The sequence below is a fragment of the Diuraphis noxia genome, unplaced genomic scaffold (genome assembly GCF_037042655.1).
Source record: "Diuraphis noxia isolate RWA-SAM2 unplaced genomic scaffold, SU_Dnox_SAM2 contig0005, whole genome shotgun sequence".
Classification (NCBI taxonomy): domain Eukaryota; kingdom Metazoa; phylum Arthropoda; class Insecta; order Hemiptera; family Aphididae; genus Diuraphis; species Diuraphis noxia.
Window position 1 is genome coordinate 30,594,027 of NW_028301715.1, and position 23,011 is coordinate 30,617,037.

The following is a 23,011-nucleotide window of genomic DNA, read 5'->3' on the forward strand; positions in this document are numbered from 1 at the left end:
TCAACTGTAAGATCATTATTTTTATTTTTTTTAAAACCACAATAGATAGCAGTTTAAAAAAAAAATAAACTTAATAAATAACTTAGTAAAATAATTACAAGTATATATAAGTTAACAGTAGTTAAAACCTTATGTTATGTTAATTTTATTGTTCTAAAATATATTTACAAAAAAAAACTATGATAGTTTGAAAGAACTGCATACATAAATTATTTATCAACAATATAATATAAATATATTAAGTGACTTGTCATTTCTTGAAGAAATAATAAACTAAAAAAATTAAAATAAACCACCAGTCTGAATAGAATATTATCCATGTAATAACATTTGGACCAGAATTAATCATCCTATTAAAATTGAAGAATTGAATGCTGATACAATTTGATAGATCAATCAACCTTATGCACAAAACTATCCTGTAAAATAAATAAATATTAGAACAATTTTTTTTAAATATTAAACATTAGAAATTAGAATTCCAATAAGTTTAACTATTGGAAATTTTAGAATATGTAAAACAATATCATTTATATTCTATCCAGCGAGAGAATGTGCCGTTTTTGCGCTACCCCCTCGTCACCCTGCTGTCAAAACTGGTTTCCCCAAGGCTGGATGCCTCGTTGGATCCTTAGAAAAATCAAAATTAAGTCAGGACACTCTCTCGCTGGACGGATCATAGTAGAGTAGTTCCATAACTTACAAATCTGATAATCATGTATAAATCATATGTAGAAATGAAAATTTGGTAAATGTTTATTACTTATTATTATGACATTATTCTACGTAGTATAAAATAGAATCTCAATTATAAGTTTGTTGTATAAATAAATAAATAACTTTTTACATGATGATTCACATTAAACATAATCCTTACCTATAAAAAAATATAAATGACAGTCCATATATAAATGAGAATTACTCTTCTTCAATTAACCATGTTGATTAAATAATGAAGCTGGGCAGTCAGCTGAATATAATTGATGCTAAATTTAAAATCGAACTATGAATAAAATTAGGTACTTTAAATATTATGTATACATCTTTTAAGATCACACACTTACTTATAAACATAATTTGCAACTAATCATCATGAAATGTACAGCAATATTGAATATCCTTGAATGAAGACCCACATTTTAATATTAAATGTAATATTATATTAACAAGCCAATGCAAATGCAATGATCATATTAAAACGAATTCAGTTATTAAATTTAAGAAAGAATTATTTGGACTAAATGCTTTGTATACTCAAGTAACATACAAAACAAACGTATGGGTGATTGATATGAAGCTCTCAGTTAGTTGTTTTTAAAATTGATCCACTTTGTAATTGGCGTCTGCTATACTTTCTTCAGTGATACACAGATATATGGTTTTCATAAAATTCAGCATCAGAAAGCACCTACTTACCTAACTCAAGTTTTGGCACAAGTAATCGCATACTTCCACTGAGCAAGGACTTTTTCCCCAATTTCAAGATTATTGTATTTTCTTAGAGTGTTTAGGGCATCTCTCACTTACTCATAAGTCATAATATTATAAACAACAGGTGTAGATACAAAAAATAGCAGTAATTTCTTCATAATAATTTGTAGACATCAGAATGATGAAGGTGGTTACCAAAGACAACCAATGAAAAAAAAAAACAAATAAAAAAATAGTCGTAGAAAACGAAGCTGGATTGCCCAAAATTTTTGTTAAAATTTTTGTGCAAAGTGATCCATTTGAATAAATTGTGTTGAAAAACATATGTTAGTCTGAAGAAGTAGTCTCCATGACTGACATCCCTAATTTATTTTTCGAGTCATAAAATAACTTTATAGATGTAGTTAGATTTATGTATATAGAAGTAGAATTTTAATTTGTGGCCCATTGTGGTTCTTTTCTACGATGACAAATCAACGAAGACTTTCATTTATAAAATATATACATATATATAAATATGTGATTATGTAGAGATGGGAACGAAACCATTCTGAAAGTCAAGCTTCGGTCGAACCGCAGCTTGCTTTGCAGTCGATGTTCTCATTATTGGAAGTAAATACAGCGCCTGCAGCCTTAAGAAAAGCCAAACAATCCTCGCGCTTATCGAATGCCATTTGATCTTGAATGGTCGAGATTGGAATAGTTGGACGGTAACTGTTATATCATAATAAAATTATCTTTACAAAAATTATTTAGTAAAAAAAGTAATATTAAACTACAAACATTAATTAATAAAAATATATCTGTATCTGAATACATATTCTAATAGAACATGATTTCAAAACTAGGAGATTCATAATTTTAATAGAAGTATCAAAATAATAAATAAATATTAATTTTTGAACTTTTAATTTACAAGCATTTAAATAAGTAGTTATTTTGAAAAATATATAAAAAAATAATTCATGTGGTAAGCAAATAACCATATTAAATTAGTGTAAATGTAAATATAATTGTAGGCTATTGTAGTTGTTGAACCCTTTATACTCGGTAAGAAAAAACAAATTATATGGTCTAAAACATATACAAATCAACACAATCTTAACCCAGAAAAATTATTCAAATTACCATGTGCTGTTAAGAGCACAACAAATTAATACCTGTACATATTATGTAATTCCCTGAAAAAAGTTATAATAAATGATAAATTGTTTGTATACATACGACTTGGCAATAGCCAAATAGAAGTTATTGCGCTCTCTAGCCAGAAACATATCCATTAAGTATGAGGCCATTTTAGGAGCAACTTTGTACAAAGAAAATAGCTGAACATGGTTTCCTAACCACCAAGCGTCTTTGATTTTCAATGCAAAATCTATACACTTATCTTTGATTTTTGACTCCTTAATATACAACACAACATTGTTTAACTCTGCAAAATACATATTATTTTCATAAATTGAGTAATAGTATTAGAAATAATTTGAATTATACAAAATTTAAATTACCACATAAAGCTCTTGTATATATACAATACAATATACTGTAACAGAGAAATTCATTTCTATGTTTTTGAGCAGTAGGATTATCTTTTAATTCTTCATACAAATCACACAATTGTGTCTGACATTGATTGAATTCTCCCATATCACTTTTTTCTAAAGCTATCCTAGCGTGTGTTTCATATACTTCAACAGTAAATGGATCCCTAATACCTTGCACCTTAATTTAAAAGTAACTTTATGATTACCTAATAACAATAAATCTATAATATTAAGTAAGTTTCTTACTGTCAAATCTTGTCGAATAGACTTCAATTGATCACATGCATAAAGATAGTCGCTATTACTCATCCATTTGGATTTAACATGTTGTAATGAATTTATTAAAACCCTTAGCGGTCTTACAGCGTCAGCATCTGGTGCCTGTTTAGTTTTTAATTAAAATTAATAATGCATATACTTTTGGTATAATTAAAAAAATAAAATAAATATCACTAACTGCAGTCAATCTTAAATATTTTTTTTCTAAATCAACACATGTTCCAACAATATGGCAAGAGTCTATATGAAATTCATCATCGTCCATAGAAGATAACTTTTGTGTGTGATGATCAATTTTTAATAATTGACGAGGCTTTTTTTTTGGACTTCCTTGGGATGAAAAACGTGCAGCACGTTTGGTCAACAAATGTTTATCATAATTTGGTTTATCATTTATAGAACCATATTGTTGATACATATGAGCATCTTCATTGTATAATCTAGACAAATAAACATCAGATGAGTAAAATAATGCTAATAGTACAAACATAAATCTAATACATGAATAGTAATAATACTTATTTAAGACTACGAATTTACTATAATTAAAATAAGAGAATAGTTGCATACTTTTTATTCTTATTAGTATATCTACTCTTTTTGCTATTACTTTCATCACTATTGATATTAAGAGGAATAAAATCATCACTATTTTGTCTTTTGTTTTCACGTAATGGACTGTTTTTCTTTTTAATGTCAGTAGTAGATCTAAAAAAAAAAAAATGTGTAATTGAAAAAACACTATAGATAAAATTCTTATCATAAAAATAATATATATTAATAAATTATTTTTAACTGGCTGCAATGCACTCATTTTATAATATGGTTATGAATGGGTAAATGAACACTAATTAGTAGTTAGTATTCCAAAAACTGATTTCATATATGGTCATTTTATTTAATACTTACTCATTAGAACTATTTGATGAAGGAGATAAACAAGATTTGAATTTTGAAGTAAAGTAGCAGTTAACATAGTTATTCGTAGATTTTTTGAATGCAATTTTGATGATAGAATTTTTATTTTTACCATTTTCTTGATTTTGGTTTATAGTAATATTTTCACTTAATAACCTATAAATAAAAAATGTTAGTAAAAACATATTTCAATAGACATATACAGGGTGATTTTTTAATCATGAACCACTCATTATTACAAGAAATATCAATGTTTTTGGAAATATTTTTTTACAAAGTTTCGTGTTGTTAAAAACAACAACATTTTCATTAAAAAATTATGTTTTTTTAATATTTTTTATCCTTATAATTTTTTAAGTTTTTTACTTTTTTGAATGACAACCTAGAATTTTAATTTCATATTTCAAAGCAGAATATTTTTCTAAGTATTTTGATACGTAAAAAACGAATTTTGGACGAGTAGTTTATGAGTTATAAGTATTTTAAGTTTAGACAAGAGGAGTAGTGGACAAACATTTTGCGGGGTAACCCCGTACCACTCCACTCCGCCAATTTAAACTTTAAATACATGTAACTTATAAACTACTCGTCCAAAATTCGATTTTTACGTATCAAAATACTTAGAAAAATATTCTGCTTTGAAATATGAAATTAAAATTCTAGGTTGTCATTCAAAAAAGTAAAAAACTTAAAAAATTATAAGGATAAAAAATATTAAAAAAAACATATTTTTTTTATGAAAACGTTGTTGTTTTTAACAACACGAAACTTTGTAAAAAAATATTTTCAAAAACTGATATTTTTTGAAATAATGAGTGGTTTATGATAAAAAAATCACCCTGTATTATTGAACATAGAAAAATATTTTAACAGTTTGGTATTTTTAGTAATATAAAATAAGATACCAATCAATTATATAATTTTCACATTTAAAAATATGTAAATGTAAAATTATAATATAATAAAACTTTTCAGTTTTTTAAAAAATATAATAAAATTCCATTGAAAATAATACATACATTGGCATTGGTTCTTTTGTCCAGTCTTTAATCCACAATGACCCATCATGATTTGCATTGGTCAATTTCCCTTTTAAAATTATATCCATTCTATCTCTGTCTATTTTATTTATGCATTTATCTTGACATTTTTTAATATACTCTCTGAAAATTTATAAATACCTTCAATAATTAATGTATTCTCAGTTAAAAACATTTTTATAATTACCTCAAACTAGTTGGACAATTATCAGGTAAGTCAAAAGTATTTTGTTTTTTTTGAACAGGATGAATTTCTTTAGGTGGTGCGGGTTGTTGTGGTGGAGGTTTACTGGGAACTATAGGAGTATACGAAAATAAAGAATTTGATATGGTTTGTTTTTGAGTCGGAGGAGGTTGTGAAATAGGAACAGGAGGGACAAAATTCATCATAGGATATATAGGAGGGGCAATTTGTGTAGATTGGTTAGCCATAGCTGCTTCCATTAAATTCCTTTGTTTTTTTCTCCATTTTTTTCTACCATTTTTAGTTTGAGGCATTGGAGGTAAGGATGATATATTTGGTTGAGGTGCTAGAAACATATAGATAATACTTAAATTTAATAATACAAATAACTCCCTATATAAAATCAAACAAAAAAATATAAGGGCGAGATATGGAACTTCTTTTAAACATCTGACTGTTGTTAGTAATGGATCTGGTGCCAAATTCCCACTCCTCTTACTAAGAAACATACATATAGCTGACCACAGATTTAACAATCATAATCGAACAGACACAAGTGGTAAGAGATGCACTCTAATAGATAAAAACTGAATTCTTTTTTTGTAGAACAAAGTAAACCAATGAACTATGATATACATAGTGCATAATAATTATAAGTGTATAATATGCAGTTAAAAATACAAATTTGATAAAACTTAGTGATTTAATATAAAATAAATAATTAATTATATAAATAAACATGTATATATAATTATTATTTATAACTGCAGGTTCTAGAATAATAATATAGAATTTGTCCAAACGATACAAAATATGTATTTAGCTGCATTAGCCACTAATGAAATATTGATATTCTTATAACATTTATATTACAACAGTGGCAGTTAAACATGATGTTTAAAGGGATGGTAAATATAAAGCCAAGCCTCGCTGAGCATTTTTATATATAGTACATAGCAATGCAGAGTGTAACAGAAAGACATGACAAAAAAAAAAAATTCTAATCAAACGCATGACAAAAATTGTTAATATTATACGATGAGTAAATAATTTAAAAAATATATTCATGTTCACAAATTTTTTAAAAAGTTATTACGTTTCAAACTAATTTAACCAAAAAAATAAACTACTTGACTTTGATAAATCTTTTTACCATAATTGTTCTTATAACCAGATTAATAAATAGGCTATTTTGAATTTATCTAAAAAAAATTTAATCAAATCTAAATTATTTTATTTTCAGTACAAAAAATAAACATAAAATAAAATTAATTATACACATAGCCTAATATATACCTAATGCTAAGGTCTCTTAGTGAAAAATAAAAAATATTAATTTGAACAAAAGTTAGTTCTATCTGTTATACCTTGTATGCTTATAATATAAAATGTACATAATATGGATTAGAAGTATATTAATGTTAATTTATTTATAATATGAATAATACACTTTAATATTAAGTTAATAAAAAAAAGTATAATGCAACCTGTCATAAATGTATTGACTTAACACTTAATTCATATTGGTTTTTTTTTACTTTACTAAGTGAATAATAAGTTGTCAAAAATGACAACACTGCTATGAAGACAACTGTGACCGCTTCACCAAACTATCATGTGTATCATAGACATATAACATATGTTTTAATATTTTATATGTCTATGATGTGTATCCATTGATTTTTATAGTAAGTTAAACTGTGTGCTAATAGCATATTCTAATCACAGTTCATAGACAACAGAATAAACCACAGACTAGTATAAGTATTATCCATGGTTAGAATGTAAAATATGATCAAGGGAGGTCACAAGGGTTATCCACCTATCACCCTCTCATTATAATCGCCACTGTATAACGCATACAAATATAAAACTAAAACTGTATAGTGTAAATTAAACTTACGTAGAGGCACATCACAAATTCCAGAAACTGGTGGTGGTGAACCAGGTGGCAATGGTGGAAGTTTATCTAAATCATCACTGTCAAATTGAGGTAGAGGAGGTTGTGAAGGAGCTGGCCCATTTGGCAGAGGAGGAGAGTTTTCTTGTGAAACAGCAGCAGTTTCTAGTGTACCTGAAAATATATCATAATACTAGATATTATTAGAATATTTGATAACTTATAGTAAAATATATTATAATTTACCTCCAGGAACAAATGGCTTAAAGTTAAAATTTAACGATTGACTGGGAAAACTTTGAAATCCTTGCTGAAAAGTAAAAAAAAATTTTGTGTATGAAAATAAGAAAAAAAAACTATAATTGTTTCTAGTTAAATTTTAAGTCATACCGGATTATAGCATTGTGCGGCATACAATGTATTCATGTTATACATTTGAGGTCCTGTATAACTACAAAAATAACATTGATATTATTTAATAAAAATATAATTATAGAAAAATAATTCACATAATAAGCATTAGTAGCAAATTAAAGTCAGTTAACAATGTAATAACTTCATCATATTTATTATTTTGATCATGATGCACTTACTTTCCATAAGACCAGTTCATTGGCTGAGACCAGTTTGGATACGGATTATTAGTACCAGCAGTTCCTGGATTTTGACTTTGTTCAGCCATAACTAGAATTAATATGATACATTTATTTAAAATACACACAAAATATTAATAATTAGGTATACTCCAGTGGCAATTAGCAGACGGTAAAATTCTCGATTCCACCATCTTAATCCAAATAATTAGTATTTATTTATTTTAATAACAAGAACTATATTTTTTTTTAATTTGTGTAGAACACAAATGTAAAATTTTAAAAATGTATAACAATCACATAAGAATTGAATAAAAATAATTAAAAAACACGATCTATTACACCTGTATGCAAATATTATTTCTTTGCAAAAAAAAAAAAAATAATAAAAGCATTTATAGTGTATTAAATCAAATGATAAATGAATTTAACATTCATTTATCCTAAAAACAAATTTGTATTCAGTTAGCTATCTGTTTTTTTTTCATACATTTTATATAAATCTAACAATATACAATTATTCAGAGTTTAACAAAATGTAACATAGTATAATAGGATAATCATTTGCTTATTATAATTTATAATTAAAAATTATCTCCAGTATGCATACATTTTGTCAAAAAAAATTTTTTTAACCAAAATACAATGTCAACATAACATTTTTTAACAAAGGTGATTGAATTAAAATGTTAATTAAATACTACATTATTAATATTTAATTATTAGTTTGTAAGTAGATGCTTAAGATTTAACAAATACATCATATTTAAATATGTTACAAATCCAACTATTAATAAATATTAAAACCAAGTATTTAAAAACCTTTATTTAATGGAAATTAAGCTTTATAATTTATATTAAAAACAAATACTAAATATTATTATTTTTTTTTTTTTTAAATGATTATTTTCAAACAATAATAAATATAAGTACCTATCTAATGTTTTATATTCAAACAATTTTTTTCAAAATTTAATCTTTAATATTGTGTATTAATCATAAAAGTATTTTAACGGGTTTGGGAGTTTTAAATAAAAGATTGGGAATTTTTTTTGAAAGATGTTTATTCTGATTATTTTCATGTGAAACAGTAACACCGATCAACCAATTTATATATGATATAGGTAAGTAATAGTAGACTTTTTAGATGGGGGAGCCCACCATAAGATACTTCCATGTACTGCATCCAGAATATACGATTAAACATTACATTACATATTTTTAGATACTTTGATTTGCATCTGATTGTTAAACTATAAAAATAGGAGGGATAATAAGGGCCCCTTGATGTACGATGTCATAGTATATTTTAAGCACTTCGGCGCCATTGATGTGAGATATTAAAATGTTTAAATCACTTACTATGAATTCAAAGTCTATTGTCTAAAAACAATTATTAGGTTGGTATTTGGTTATACCTTATATTAAAATGTTCAATTCTTCAATGGTTAAATATAAATAATAAACAGTTAACAAAAACCAAAATCGTCAGATTTAAGTTAAGTAGGTCATTGAATAAACAAATTTTATTTTAAAAGTTATGAAATTTGTATCAATTAAAAATCGATATTTTCACATTCTCAGATAACCATTCATGCTTATTTCATAGATGACTTTAAAATGTGTACAAACCTTTGCAGCTGTAAAATGTTTGATTATGCGAGTTGGTAAGTTAAAAGAAACGGTAGTTAAAATAACTGCCTCACAGTGACGTTAAAATCGTTTAATAAGTTGTAAACAATAACGAACTGAATTAAAAGCAAGTGACCGGACAATAATAGATACTTGATAACATCATAGTGATTTAAAATACTGTTTAACTAAAATAGTAAAATGTAATAGTTTTTTTTTTCAATACGCGAGACGGATAACTGTGAAGGTAATGAAAATAATGCTGCGCACTACTTCGATGCAGATTGATACGGAGAAGAAATGGAGAGTAATGTTTGCTATACGATGGTTTTAACGATCAATTTTCTGACGACTACTTAATCAAGAATCGACGGACGAAAATCGAAAGAAAAATTAAAATTTGACTATTAAGAAATCCGAGCAGAGAAAAAAAAATAATCCCGATATTCCGATGATCGTAATTTGTCAATCACATATTCACAACCATAGACAAGAATATCTCATACCTAAGCAACTCACTTTAGGTATAGGTATAGTAGTATAGTCAGTATTTCACACTGTTCACAGTATTCGGGCAGTCGGGCCCTCAGCGTCTCTGGTCTCGGCTGCACACTTCACTTCACACATTCGCAATATGCCAATATGTACGTATGAGTCGTATGACGTATTGACGTATGTAGTAAACTATAGTTAAACTGTTATAGTATGTGCGGATGAATTCGAGAATCGGGAGGTTTAACATTGGCAATGTCGCATAGCGGTGTTGCCGAATTTATAAAGAGTAGCATCTTTGGTAATCTACTTACTAAAGAATCTCTTTGGTTTGGAACACGAATCTTGCTGGGGACGCACGTGCGCCGGTTATTATGATAACATGATGTAGTTTGGTGATAACGTCGTGTCTACAAGCTACAACCTTAAATTTTAATTTTTAGTCATTTTACTGTGTTGCCTGTAATGTTGCCCGTCAATATACATTGTTCTTGTAATCTTGTTCATCAATTCATCAGTCCATCTAGCATCCATTATTTTACAAGCCAATTCATTAACTTTTAAGACCGTAAAAATGTTACGGAACAAAAAACTATTGAGTTATTTAGAAAAGTTTAACATTGATTACCCTGAAGATGAAATTGTACAGATCAGCGATGATTACAGAAGAGTAAGTTGTAATTCTAAGATATAATCGTTATAAATAAAATTCCTCCCTGAATTTTAAGCGCCTTTTGGATGTTCATCTCACTCTTTAATATTATTTATATGACTGTGTATGTACATGTTCCTTATACAATATATATAATATTTTGTTTTATTTAATCTGTATTTACAGCAATTTTTGTTCATAACTTTATTTGTGGATAAAATATTTCTCATTGTAATTAACTTATGTCTTATAGTACCTACCTATATTAGTAGAGATAACATATAGAAATATAGTATTAATTTTTTGTAAATCTTATTATCTATTATCTTAATTATGTGAATAATTTCAGGCAGTAGAAGAAATATGTGATGGACTACTTCATGTAGAGATTGTATATTCCAGTTGGACCCAAGATTCACAAATGTGTAATATTTTAAAATATTTATCTTCAATAATGACACATTTTCTAAATGCTGATATTGCTGAACCTGTGAGTTAAAAAAGTTTAATTCCTAAATCCTTTATAAATAAGATATAATATGCATAATATAGGTAATATGTACAATTATATTTATATTAACATTTTTTTTTTCTTTAAATAAAAAAGTATTTACTATCTGTAATATTTATATAAATTACAATATGTAAATCTGATAGCAAAGATACAATAAACACAACATGAAATGGCATAAAGAGGGAGGTCCACTAGTGTGGAATCCCTCTAATTTGGAGGATAGAAGTTATTTTTTTTCAATTAATACAGGTCTGGATTCAAGGGATCTCGATACTAGTGTCTTTGTAATCGACGTGGGAGGTTATTTGACATGACTTCACTGGCTAAATTATAGATCAATGGATTTATGTGGTGAACTGTTTTGGTGTGGAATTTTTTATAATAATATTTTGGTGTTGTATATATTTTTTCAATTTTATGATCTTTATGTAGTGGGAGATTAGAGGCATACTATGGCGCAGATGTTATTTGGCAAACACAAATAGATTTACAATTAGCAGTATAATACATTATTTTTTTCAATTTTATATTTAACTTAAATTATAAAAATACAATTGCTCTGATTCTTCATTATTTAATTCTTGCTCAATTGTCAGTTCCACAGAATGTTTGAAATTATTGAAAGTGATTCAAATTTATTTTTTAAAACAATCAGTAATTCAGTATAATTTTTTTTTTTATGCTGAAGTAAAGTGTACATCTCAGGAATAATAATATTTTCTATACGTGCATGTAATACATCATAAACTTGATAAAATTCAGAAGAACAAGTGGAAAATGTTCTGTCCGTATAAATAATTTTGGTACAGTTTTTACTATTTTTATAGTCATAAAATAAAAATGACTGAATTTTCTTTACCAATCATACTAGAATGTGTTCCTTCCAGTAAAATATTAAATATTTTTTAAACCTTTGTATAGCTATTGCTGCAAATACACTACAAATAACTTTTTATCAAACTTTCATTTGCAACACATTTTTGCTTAAATCTAATAATCACCCACAATGCATTAATTCAAAATAGTAAATCATAATATTCTTTTGTTGTGTCACTTTCATGGCTGAGAGCTCTAAATTTAAAAACGGTAGTTATTTCATCATCTGTTATGATTATATCATTACACAAGTCTTTGTGAACACACACTCATTCCTAATTTTTACTTTATTGTTCATAGTATAAAAAATATTTGTACATTTCTTTCTTTTTATAATTAAACAATTCATGTTTCTACAATGATATTATACACATTACAATACGAACAAATTATAATTGTATACAGTGTAAAATTGTTGAAATAATAAGTATAAAAACATTTTTTAGATTCTGAGCAGAGCAAGGAATGTATTGATTTTACCATGATGTGTGTTTTTTTTGTGTGTCATCACATTTTGGGGCAGTAAAAGTGCTTTGATTTTCGATTTCAGTACCTCGTTTGATCAGAAAGTGAATCTAGTTGGTACTTTGGGGGGTCAAAAGTAAATAATTCTCAATATTTTTCTAAATAATCGGAATAAACAAACTAAAAATTAAGGGAAAAAAGGGAATTTTTACACACAATCAGTTTTCGACAAAATTGATTTTGGTTTTTGATGTAACTTTAAAACAAATGACTGCAGATTCTTGAAATTTGTACTGAATACAAGAATTTTATATAGTTTATAAAATTTTCAAAATATTTAAATTTGTTTTGTGCTGTTTACTGACATTTTAATTTTTCAACTTTTTTAGTTTTTTTTTTTTATAAATATCGATAAAAATGTATTTGTTGGGTAGAAAAGTTTGAAAATTTAATTCAAGACACCTAACATATTGTTACAATAGCAGTTGAAAAATATTAAAAATACATATGCACGAATGCACAATTTTATTTTTATAAGCATTTTAAGTTCAAATTTTGACTAAATACGTAAAAATTACGGTAATGTTCAAATTATCTTAGATAAAAATTCATAAGAGTTTTTTTTTTTAAATCTAAGATTTGAAAATTATTAATAATCTTTAATATGTCCTTGACAGTTGAACTGTTTCCGCTCAGAATCGTTTTTTGTATACAATGATATAATATCATTGGATTCAAATTTAATTTCATCCATTACAGTAACCCACTTGTAACCTGCTGTACAGCAGTGTGTCATCCACGACTTACCAGCTTTTTTGAATAAGTTTGTCAGCTCACAAATTTGTTTAGATGTATAGTGTACTTAAAATCTATAATTACTTATAACCTGTTACTCTATTAGACATTACTGGATTGTTCATTAAAAATAAATATATTGTTAGTAAAATATTGAATTTAAAAAATATTAATAAATAATAATGGTTTTAAAAAAACCTGAGAACTGAATGTACTGTATTCAAAATATGCTGAGGACCAAACATACTATGGCTAAGAACACTTTGGGACAAAACATCCTTATTTAATAATTGCTGGGGGGCGAAACTTTTGTTGACTAATTTTTTTTTTTTTTTGGAAGGAGAACCCGCGGCAACATAGGCCATTGGGTGTGGGGTGGTATGTTAGGGGTTATTTTTGTATATTTGTTTGTAGGTTTTTAAGTGGGTATTGTTGTAACACGTGTATGTGTGGCAAGGTTTTGTTGCTAAAAATCCCGGGTGGTCATCCATCCTGGAGCTAGCAACTGCGGCTGTTACGTACACTCAGTGCATTTCCGCAGATTAAGCGTACGACCGCGCCTCACCAAGCCACTGACTGGTTTTTATACTGGGACGAAACAGTGAGGATGAAACATCCGTTAACCTATTATTCAATTGTACTAATTCCTAATGTACACACTATTTTTAACTTAACTGTTTAATTATTAACTATCAGTGGTGCTGAATAAAATTAAAACTAGCAGTTAAAATAATTTGACCCTCTTACCACTTAAAACAAATTAGAAAAAGGCATGACTAATAATATATAATTTAATGTCATTCCTGTATTCAATACAATTTTGTCAGGAAGACCCAGAAGTATACTAGTAATATTATTTTACCTAAACAATTTTTTTTAACTACCTGAAGTAGATAAACATGTATATCAATTCTATATTCTTTCTCTTTTATGAGATGTTATTTCAGAAAAATAAGTATGTTTTTAATTTTAATTTCTATTCAAAACATTTTCTAGCTTGATGTCGCAAATTTTATTGTATTTATGAAATTAAGCCAACTTACTACAAAGCTTAAAACCTTGATCATATCAGAATTAATTGATGATGATTTTATGTTAAAAAATTATGATGGTGTAATTATGTTTGAATATGATAAGGAACAGCGTATATGCAATACTTATAAATCAAAACTAAAACACTTTAGAACTAATTCGGATGAATCAGAAATATATTTGGTAAATGAGAATTTTGTAAGTAGTCATAATCTTTAGATATTACTATTAAGTAAATAAAAATTATATTATCTAGTTAATAATAATTTATTTTATTGTTTTACAGACTTATTTCTTATTTGAATATTTGAGAATGCTATCAAAATTGAAAAAAGAAAATACACTAGAAAAAAATCTTAAGCTCCTATTAAAAGTTGCTAATGATGAGATTTTGGCTAAAAATTTTCATGTTATTTCAGATATTCTTCCTCAAACAACAAAGTTACTTATTTTGCAAATAATTACAAATTGTATTTCCATGCCCGAATTTAATTTACAAAGTTGTGAATTTCTGAATTCTAAAAATAAAGATTACAAGTAAGATCTCTAATATTTTTATTGATTATTATTCATTATATATAATACATATATACGCTTTAATTTAAAGATCATATTATTATATGACATTTACATTGTTTACCTTTATAGGTTAGAAATGTGTGCTGTCACTTTTTATACGCTTCAGAACATTTGTGATCATTTAAAAAATGAAAAAATGAATCAATCATCACAAATTTTATCCAAGTTTAATGTTGAAAGTATTATTTCATTAATTGATTTACCACTTGATCTCTCTTTTGAAAAAACTTTTGAAGAATCAACAAAACTTATTACTTTAAAAAAATACCAAAACATCATAGAGGTACCTTCAAATAAAATCAAAAAGTATGTTCTTCTGTTTTGTTTTTTAATAATCATTTATAATAAATTGATAATTAGGTTTTAAATTTTAAAATTAAATTTCTATAACTATGTTTAACATTGTATGAATGTTTATTTATATTTAATACTTGGTTAATTGAATTGATTATATGTTTAGTATGGTACCTTCAAAAATTTAGATGTACTTTTGATGAAATAATTTATTGGAATCAATAAGTCTATAATTGTTTGCAGTACCCTAATATATCTTCTTTGCCAACCTCTCATATTCATGTCGGATACAGGGCCGCAGATTTTTGGCTATGTCTTTGTTGTATAATATAATTGAAATAATTTTCATACATTCACTACTGCTTCGTCAAAATAATTCTTGCTTTTAAAATTAAAGACGGGTCAATTTCAATTCATGCTAAAATGCCAAAAACACTTTTTGTATGCTCACTATAGCCACACTCTTCTTACTTCAATCGACTTAAAAAAAATTTTTTTAAGCATTCTGGAGGTTAGGTAAACTCTCAAATTGATCCCTCTCTACATGTGCCTCAATTTAATAATATAGTTGTTGACCAGTAAAATATTTTGGGTAACCATAAGACACATCGTAACACATTTCAAAAATTACTAACATGAATGATTTATGATTTTGTAATTTAAAGAAATTTTAAATTTGTTATAGTTATATTAATGAATTATATCATATTTTTTTTTATTGTTTTAGGTGTCTGGAAGTTCTTGAATTATTAAGCATTTCATTAAGAGGTCATCAAAAACAAATTCATAACAGTCCATTTTCGTTAGTACTTCTATCTATACTTTCTGAATTTGTTATGGCTACTAATCTTGATAATTCCGCCATTATCAAGTTGATTAAACTTATTATTGGTAATTATATTTGAAATATTTACAGCATTTTTTATGTTTAATTATTAATTCGTAAATTTTCATCATTTAGGTTTTTTAAAAATATGTAGACTTCCCATGCAATTCCTTGCAGTATCTTTCGCATTTAATATTTATCAAAAATTGAAATCTGATGATGAGCTGGAACATAAATTAATGCATTTATTTAAAAATATTTCAAACACATTAAACAAACATAGTTTACAAAACCAGGATATAATAAAGGATTTGGAAAAATTTATAAATGTTGATACAAATTGGGTAGATAAAGCAATTATTATATCATGTTTCTTAGGTGATATTCCGGTAAGTTTTATTGTGTATTTTGTGTTATAACTTTTGTTTAACTCTTGTTATTTGTATTTCTTAAACAATATTATATCCACACAATATCCCTACAATTGTGTTTATTGTAAAAATATTTTATACAAATTGTACAAATTAAAATAAATGACAAAAAAAAATCCATACAATAGTATATATATATATTTTTTAGTAACATGATTTAAAATTTATTATGATAAAATAAAATTATTAACAAATTTATTTTTAATTATATAAAAGTGTATTAAAAAACTTCTTATATTTTAGGAAACACATTTACATACAAATACAAATTTTATTGAATTTTATTGTGCTTTAAATGAATTTGTAATACTTTCTTCCAAATACATATGCTCAGAAACACATCGTTTAGTTTATCCTTACGCCCTATCATTGAATTTTTCAATAGTAAATAAAAATGAAGATTGTTTATTTAATAATTTAGCTATACTTGATGACTACATTACCATTTTAGTAAGAATATTTTAAATTAATTTATTTTTATTATTCTATAATATAATGAATAATGATGTTCTATGTGTATTATATTTTTTATTTTTAGTTCAATGAAGATATTAAAGTGCGATTGGAAGATAAAAAATATCTTTTAAATACTATTTGCATGCATTATGAAATGGTTGCTCACTGTTTACCTAAAGGGTTCTTATTGAAATGTTGGGAATATGTTTTAAACCCTATTAACATGGATGATGACATTTCTAAATTATTATTGGATTTATGTTCTTCTAATGATTTAATAAAATTCATTAATGTTTTGAAAATCGAAACAGTAAGATATTATTTAATAGTTTATATAAGTATTAATGTTGTGGGTATATTTTTTTTACTATTAATTTAATATAAATATTATCTATATATTTTTATTTGAAAATTTTAAAACCATTTTATACTTTAAGTATTGTACTACAACAAAATTAAATAATTTAATTTATTAATTATTTTATATATCTTACAACATCTAAATTCTTGATATGCATAATATATTAATTGTTATAACTATATTAAAATTAAATTTTTATTAGATAACAATCATTGAAGGAAACGAATCAGCTATAAATCAAAATTATTGTGAATATATTCATGGACTATGGTCTTTTTTACTAAACATTTCATTTATTAATCAAAAAAAAAAAATTCGGAAGGATAATATAAATCATCTTTGTTTTGTTTTAAATAGAACTTACCTATTTAACAAAAATAAAATTCAAACAGAACAAGGTTTGATTTTATTATTAAAATTAGTTTGTTCATTACTACAAATACCATGGGTAAGATTTATTATTAGTTAGTTTATTAGTACTAAAATAGTTATATCATACTTTTGCTATTTATACAATATAACAGGAACTCAATATATATTTTTGTTATTTTTATCAAATTATTATCTTAACATTAAATTAAATAGCTTATAATTTTATAATAGTTAGGGTCCAGATTATTAGATTTTTACACATTATCGACTATTGTGAGTATGTAGTTTTAAAGGAATAAAAATGTGGACTATTTATTCAAAACTGAGCTTATAGAAAAAATGTTCTTTGAATATTTCAGGGATTATTTAATATATATTTTATTTTCTTAAGCATATCTTGAAATATTTTGTAAATTGTAAGATAAAATTACTAATTAAGTTTACATTACTATACTATAATAATAATTTATTAATAAGACAAAATAATAATATTTTATTTAATGTTTCAATAAATTTGTGTTAATTTTAATAATATAATTAGTTTTCAGATTTGTTTTTTTGAGATTGTTAGCATCATATTTCAACTTTTATTGAATCTTAAATTTTGGGCTTAAGTTATAATTTTTTCGATACATGTTAAGTTAATATTTAAAAAAAAAGTATAAGTTAAAACTCAACACTATGACATAGATAATGAACTCAATTGTTTTAAATTTGATTAAAAATTAATCAACTCTAACGTTGACTCAGAACAAATAAAAGTATACCTGTATACATTTTTATATATTTATTTATTTGAAGATAGAGATAAAAATTCTGTAAAAAGTATTCAAAATTGTTTGGTTCCTCACTCATACTGTCTAGGATTTATGCATGTTTAATTTAATTGTAATGTTCCAAAAAAATATAATTAATGATTTATATCACTTTAAAAAAAAATCCATTCAAATTATAAATTGCTTATTAAAATATTTTGTGTTATCTTTTATTTTGATATCTATCAATAATATGTGCAATATTTTATTCTCAATGTAGATCAACAAAACTACAATGTTGAATTGTTCATTGAGAATACTGACTTTTGTTGAAAAAAGTACAAGCAATGCAGCAAAATTACTTATAGAAGCTTCTGAACTATTAATAGTTCTTTATAAATGTCCAAATAATTTGATAAAAGCACATTTAGGACTTTATGTCACTTCATTTTCTAACATTTTAAAAAAATGTTTCTCATCTATATGTTCTTTGTCTGAAGACTCATCATTGGATAAAAATTATTGTATACCTTTCCACAAACTTGAAAAGTAATAAACACATCATACATAATATAAATTAATTATATTTCTAATATTTATTTTATTTATTTTTATTATTTAGATGTTCAAGATTGTTCAAACAAAATAAAAACGATTTTGATATTATATGTCGTTATGTTATAGAAGACTTGATTGAACTTATTTCAGAAGAAACTATTCTTGTGGGCGTGATTATGGTAAGTTAATAAAGAAGTTTTAACTGCAAATTATTAATTTCAAATTCATAAATTTACAGAGACATTATTTCAATATCATTTTCAATTTTATGGATATTTGTTCATTTGAAGAAATGAAGAAGCTAATGTTTAATATTCAAGGAACCTCTTTAATGATGTTAAGAAATGCATATGATGAGTACAGATTAAATGTTAGATTTACTGGAAGACTTTAATACATTTTAAAATTGTTATCTATTATATTTTGAACTAAATGTGTGTTTATCTTTAAAGTATTAAGCGAATAAAATAATATTTATGTTCAACTTATATGATGCCTTTACTTTCTACGTAAAATAGATAATAGTATTGCGATCTGTGTATCATAATGTTATTTTAATATTTCATCGTTTTATCATCACACAATAAATTACGTTAATTATGTGTGTGTGTCAGAGTCATCAAACTTATTTATATTTACATACATCAATTGCAAAAGTCTTTCCCCAATGAACATAATTGATTTATCTTAAAAAGTTATTTTAGCATATTTAGTGTTTACAATATACGTAAGTTACAGTCTTAGCACAATATCAAACTTTAACATTATTAATGAAAAAATCCATTTCAGAAAAAAATACAGCATAATATTATAAAATTGTATCGTTTTCACTTATTTGAATTATATTAGCATTACCTATCCAATAATCAAAATATGAAAATCATACAATTTTAAAATATTATGCTGATTTTTAAAAAATATAAATAGCTCTTGTTCATTCAAACCTCAACCAATTAAACAACTGATTTTTCCCATGTTAAAAATAAATAAAATTTCAAGTTTTGAAATCTATTTTTTGATCACAATAAAAGAGAGTGGCTATTGCCTATTATAGCTATATTATTACATTAAAAAAACTACCAAGATATCAGCGTTATATTTCAGATTAGAGTTACTTAGTATCCAATTAATAATTAACACACTGTGTATGTAATATGATATACCTACTGTTAGCAACTTAACTTGGCTACCCTAATCTAGCCTTCCTGATAGATGAATGCCTGGCATCTTACTACCAGAACACCAGATGTTTGGTCTGTTTTCTCGTTTTCTACCGTAGCTAGTCTCAATGTCTGGGTGGCGAGAAATAGGATTCGCAATGTATCTGACAGTAGTATAACCATAGAATATTATATTATATTGGTATATATTATATATGGTATAACTTTATTTTGTTTTTATGTTTTATAATCAATAAATGTAGTTTCATGAATATTAATTTGGCCGTTAAGTAGTATTATTCAAATCATTCTTTAACACTAGGACACTAGGTACTACAACTAATTGTCAAGTGCCTAGCTTAATCCAGTAGCGGTCCCATCTATTTAGGTACAATTGAGTACAACTGGGGCCACTTTTGGCTCAATCTATTAAAAAGATTTTTTTTAATTAAATCTATTATTTATTTAATTGCTCAATATATCAACTCAAAGTCAGACAACATATAATGGCATAAGAATAAAAATAGTTTATAATTCATATAACACTATAGCTTAGAAGTTGTAGGAGCTGTATATTGTATGTTCTCGATTTATAGCAGACCAAACTATACAATAGTGAATTAAAAATTTGATGAATATTAAATAGGTTTCACCAATTTTTTGGGAAAAGAGCATGTTTTTTGATTTTCATAAAAATGTTATGGATATCTAATATTTTCAACAAAAATATCATCAACATTTGATTTCTGTGCTAAATTTTGTTACCAATTCTTAATGTTCCGTGGTTATTTGAATAATCATTATGTTCCTTTAATATTTTGTTTATTGAAAGATAAAAAGGAATTAACTTATAAACAATATTTTCAAACAATTAATAATGAAGTTCGTAGTGAATTCAAACCAAATAAAATTGTAACTGATTTTGAAATAGGATTACGAAATGCTTGCATGTTACAATGGCCCGGAGTTAAAATAGATGGTAGTCATTTTCATTTATCGCAGGCATGATGGCGTGCAATTCAAAGATTTACTCGCAAAGTCGCGACGGACTATTAAAATGACGAATTAGAAATTAGTAAATGGCTACATTATTGTTTTGGATTGATAATTTTAAACCCATTCGGAAGATGTTGAAAACTGTTTTTAGGTTTTTACATAACTATTATATACTTGGTATCTCCAAAAACGGTTATCTGTAATAATTTATGATATATGATATCGTGTTCGGTCATTCAGTATTTTCGAAACAATAAAATATAAAATCAATATGCACTATGGCCACTATGCTTGTAGCACTTGTGTGTTGTGTAGTTGTGTCTTGTGTGTATCACATCTTTTCCATCTATACACTCCTCACGCTATAGGTATAACACTGTTTAAGTATTGACCTGTACAACACATTAAATCAAGCGATGACCGTTTGAATACATCTTATGATTATTAACAAAATACATATAATATTGGTATTGGTGAACGAGCAATTTTTCCACTTACAGTCTGGACAGAAGCTTCCTCCGAATTGACAAAATCCACCAATGCTTGTGAATCATTTCATGTAATTTTAAATTAAATTTTAACCATAGCCATCCAAATATTTTTATTGATACATTAAAGGATATTCAATCAAAAATTTACATAAAATTACAAAATATACATAAACCAAATAGTTGCCATAATAATAAGTTAAAAAGACGACAACAATTATTAAACTAGTAGTTAATATAAAATTATAAATAACAAAAAATAACTACATTTTATTATATAAAAACAATTTCACATTATTACTCCATGAAAAAATAACATCAAATCAACAACATTTACAATCAACACATGATTTGATGGTAGTACTTGATCATTTTAATAAGACTAGAATGACGATGAATATTTTCTAATTATAAAATATAAATACAGAAATATATACATGCAATTAGAAATTCAAAAATTTTTGGTGGATAACTAAAACCATTGATTATAAATACTATTTATAATCAATGCTAGAACCCCCTCCACGGGGTGTCCTCTGGGTTACGTTAAATAGTTCTAATTTTTATAGGGGAGTTTACGTAAGTGCATTACGGTAGCAAAATATTTTTAAAGTGGTTTACATTTGCCCATTTTTCCATTTTTAGCTCACTTATAACTTTCAACCGTTCGAGCTCTGCACATAACTGTTAACTACAGTCTATATAGTCATAAAGAGCACAATTAATAGCACATCATTAAACAGGGGCGCATCGCGCATAGCCCATATTCGTGGTCTAGAGACTGAAGTCAGAAGACAGAAATAGTTAATAGATATATATATATCCACCTTGTAGATATCTTTATTTTATAATTTATCCATAGATATTGTAAGAATGGATAGGACATAAGGCTTATTAACTGAGAATAAACTCCGATAAAGTGATAACATTTTAGAGGTTACAAAGGTTTCTTTATTATTAATAACTGTAGCAAATAGTTAGAAATCAGAAGAGAAGTAGTAATTAGTTAACACTCATAACAGTAATAACACTTATACAATTATACCATTTTAAAACAATATAAATCTCCACTAGTAGGTATAGTGTAATAAAATGGTATGGGTGTATTCGAAGACGGCTATCTAGTATTAGCATTTAGCACAGATTATATAAAAAAAATAAATATAAATATAAATTAATACCTAAATCGGGCTAAATATAAATTATATTTTATATAATCCATGGTTTAGTGGTTTGGTCTTTAGTATATACCATTGGGTAAATATTCTGTGGTATACATCTATTATCTATGGATTTTATCAAATATAATATTTGATAATATCAATTGAAGTGATATCAATACTGATAAGTGATAACATATTAACATTAAAATATTAAATATAATTTTA

The 23,011-nt window shown here is 25.6% G+C and overlaps 2 protein-coding genes across 4 annotated transcripts; one reads left to right on the forward strand and one right to left on the reverse strand.

The window, feature by feature from the left end:
* Window positions 1-10,224, reverse strand: LOC107167369 (leukocyte receptor cluster member 8 homolog). Of its 3 annotated transcripts, none has more exons than XM_015516389.2 (16): window positions 10,041-10,224; window positions 7,890-7,980; window positions 7,687-7,747; window positions 7,543-7,606; window positions 7,300-7,470; window positions 5,400-5,742; window positions 5,192-5,335; window positions 4,164-4,328; window positions 3,825-3,962; window positions 3,433-3,694; window positions 3,222-3,356; window positions 2,940-3,153; window positions 2,656-2,863; window positions 1,065-2,145; window positions 878-986; window positions 1-419 (listed from the first exon to the last, which is right to left on the reverse strand). In XM_015516389.2, the coding sequence occupies exons 2-14, from the start codon at window positions 7,976-7,978 to the stop codon at window positions 1,989-1,991; spliced, it is 2,151 nt and encodes a 716-aa protein (XP_015371875.2). In that variant the 5' UTR covers window positions 7,979-7,980; window positions 10,041-10,224; the 3' UTR covers window positions 1-419; window positions 878-986; window positions 1,065-1,988. The 3 variants fall into 3 exon arrangements, with proteins under 3 accessions (XP_015371875.2, XP_015371877.2, XP_015371876.2); XM_015516391.2 differs by having other exon boundaries at window positions 878-1,003; XM_015516390.2 differs by lacking the exon at window positions 10,041-10,224 and adding an exon at window positions 9,522-10,032.
* Window positions 10,225-10,337: 113 nt separating this feature from the next.
* On the forward strand, window positions 10,338-19,467 carry LOC107167364 (uncharacterized). The gene is made up of 13 exons (XM_015516382.2): window positions 10,338-10,683; window positions 11,015-11,155; window positions 14,312-14,545; window positions 14,634-14,884; window positions 14,996-15,232; window positions 15,948-16,111; window positions 16,182-16,435; window positions 16,721-16,927; window positions 17,016-17,243; window positions 17,497-17,742; window positions 18,702-18,970; window positions 19,044-19,158; window positions 19,218-19,467. Exons 1-13 carry the CDS (start codon window positions 10,588-10,590, stop codon window positions 19,371-19,373), a joined length of 2,598 nt encoding a protein of 865 aa, XP_015371868.2. The 5' UTR covers window positions 10,338-10,587; the 3' UTR covers window positions 19,374-19,467.
* The last annotated feature ends 3,544 nt before the right edge of the window (window positions 19,468-23,011 follow it).

Excerpts from the sequence above, each read along its gene's own strand:
- LOC107167369 (XM_015516389.2), bottom strand. The coding sequence starts at position 7,978 with ATGGCTGAACAAAGTCAAAATCCAGGAACTGCTGGTACTAATAATCCG. Across the intron at positions 7,607-7,686 it reads CCGCACAATGCTATAATCCG|CAAGGATTTCAAAGTTTTCC; the intron begins GTATGACTTAAA and ends TTTACTTTTCAG. Across the intron at positions 3,357-3,432 it reads AATATTTAAGATTGACTGCA|GCACCAGATGCTGACGCTGT; the intron begins GTTAGTGATATT and ends AAAACTAAACAG.
- LOC107167364 (XM_015516382.2), top strand. The coding sequence starts at position 10,588 with ATGTTACGGAACAAAAAACTATTGAGTTATTTAGAAAAGTTTAACATT. Across the intron at positions 15,233-15,947 it reads CCTTCAAATAAAATCAAAAA|GTGTCTGGAAGTTCTTGAAT; the intron begins GTATGTTCTTCT and ends TTATTGTTTTAG. Across the intron at positions 17,244-17,496 it reads ATGTTTTGAAAATCGAAACA|ATAACAATCATTGAAGGAAA; the intron begins GTAAGATATTAT and ends AATTTTTATTAG.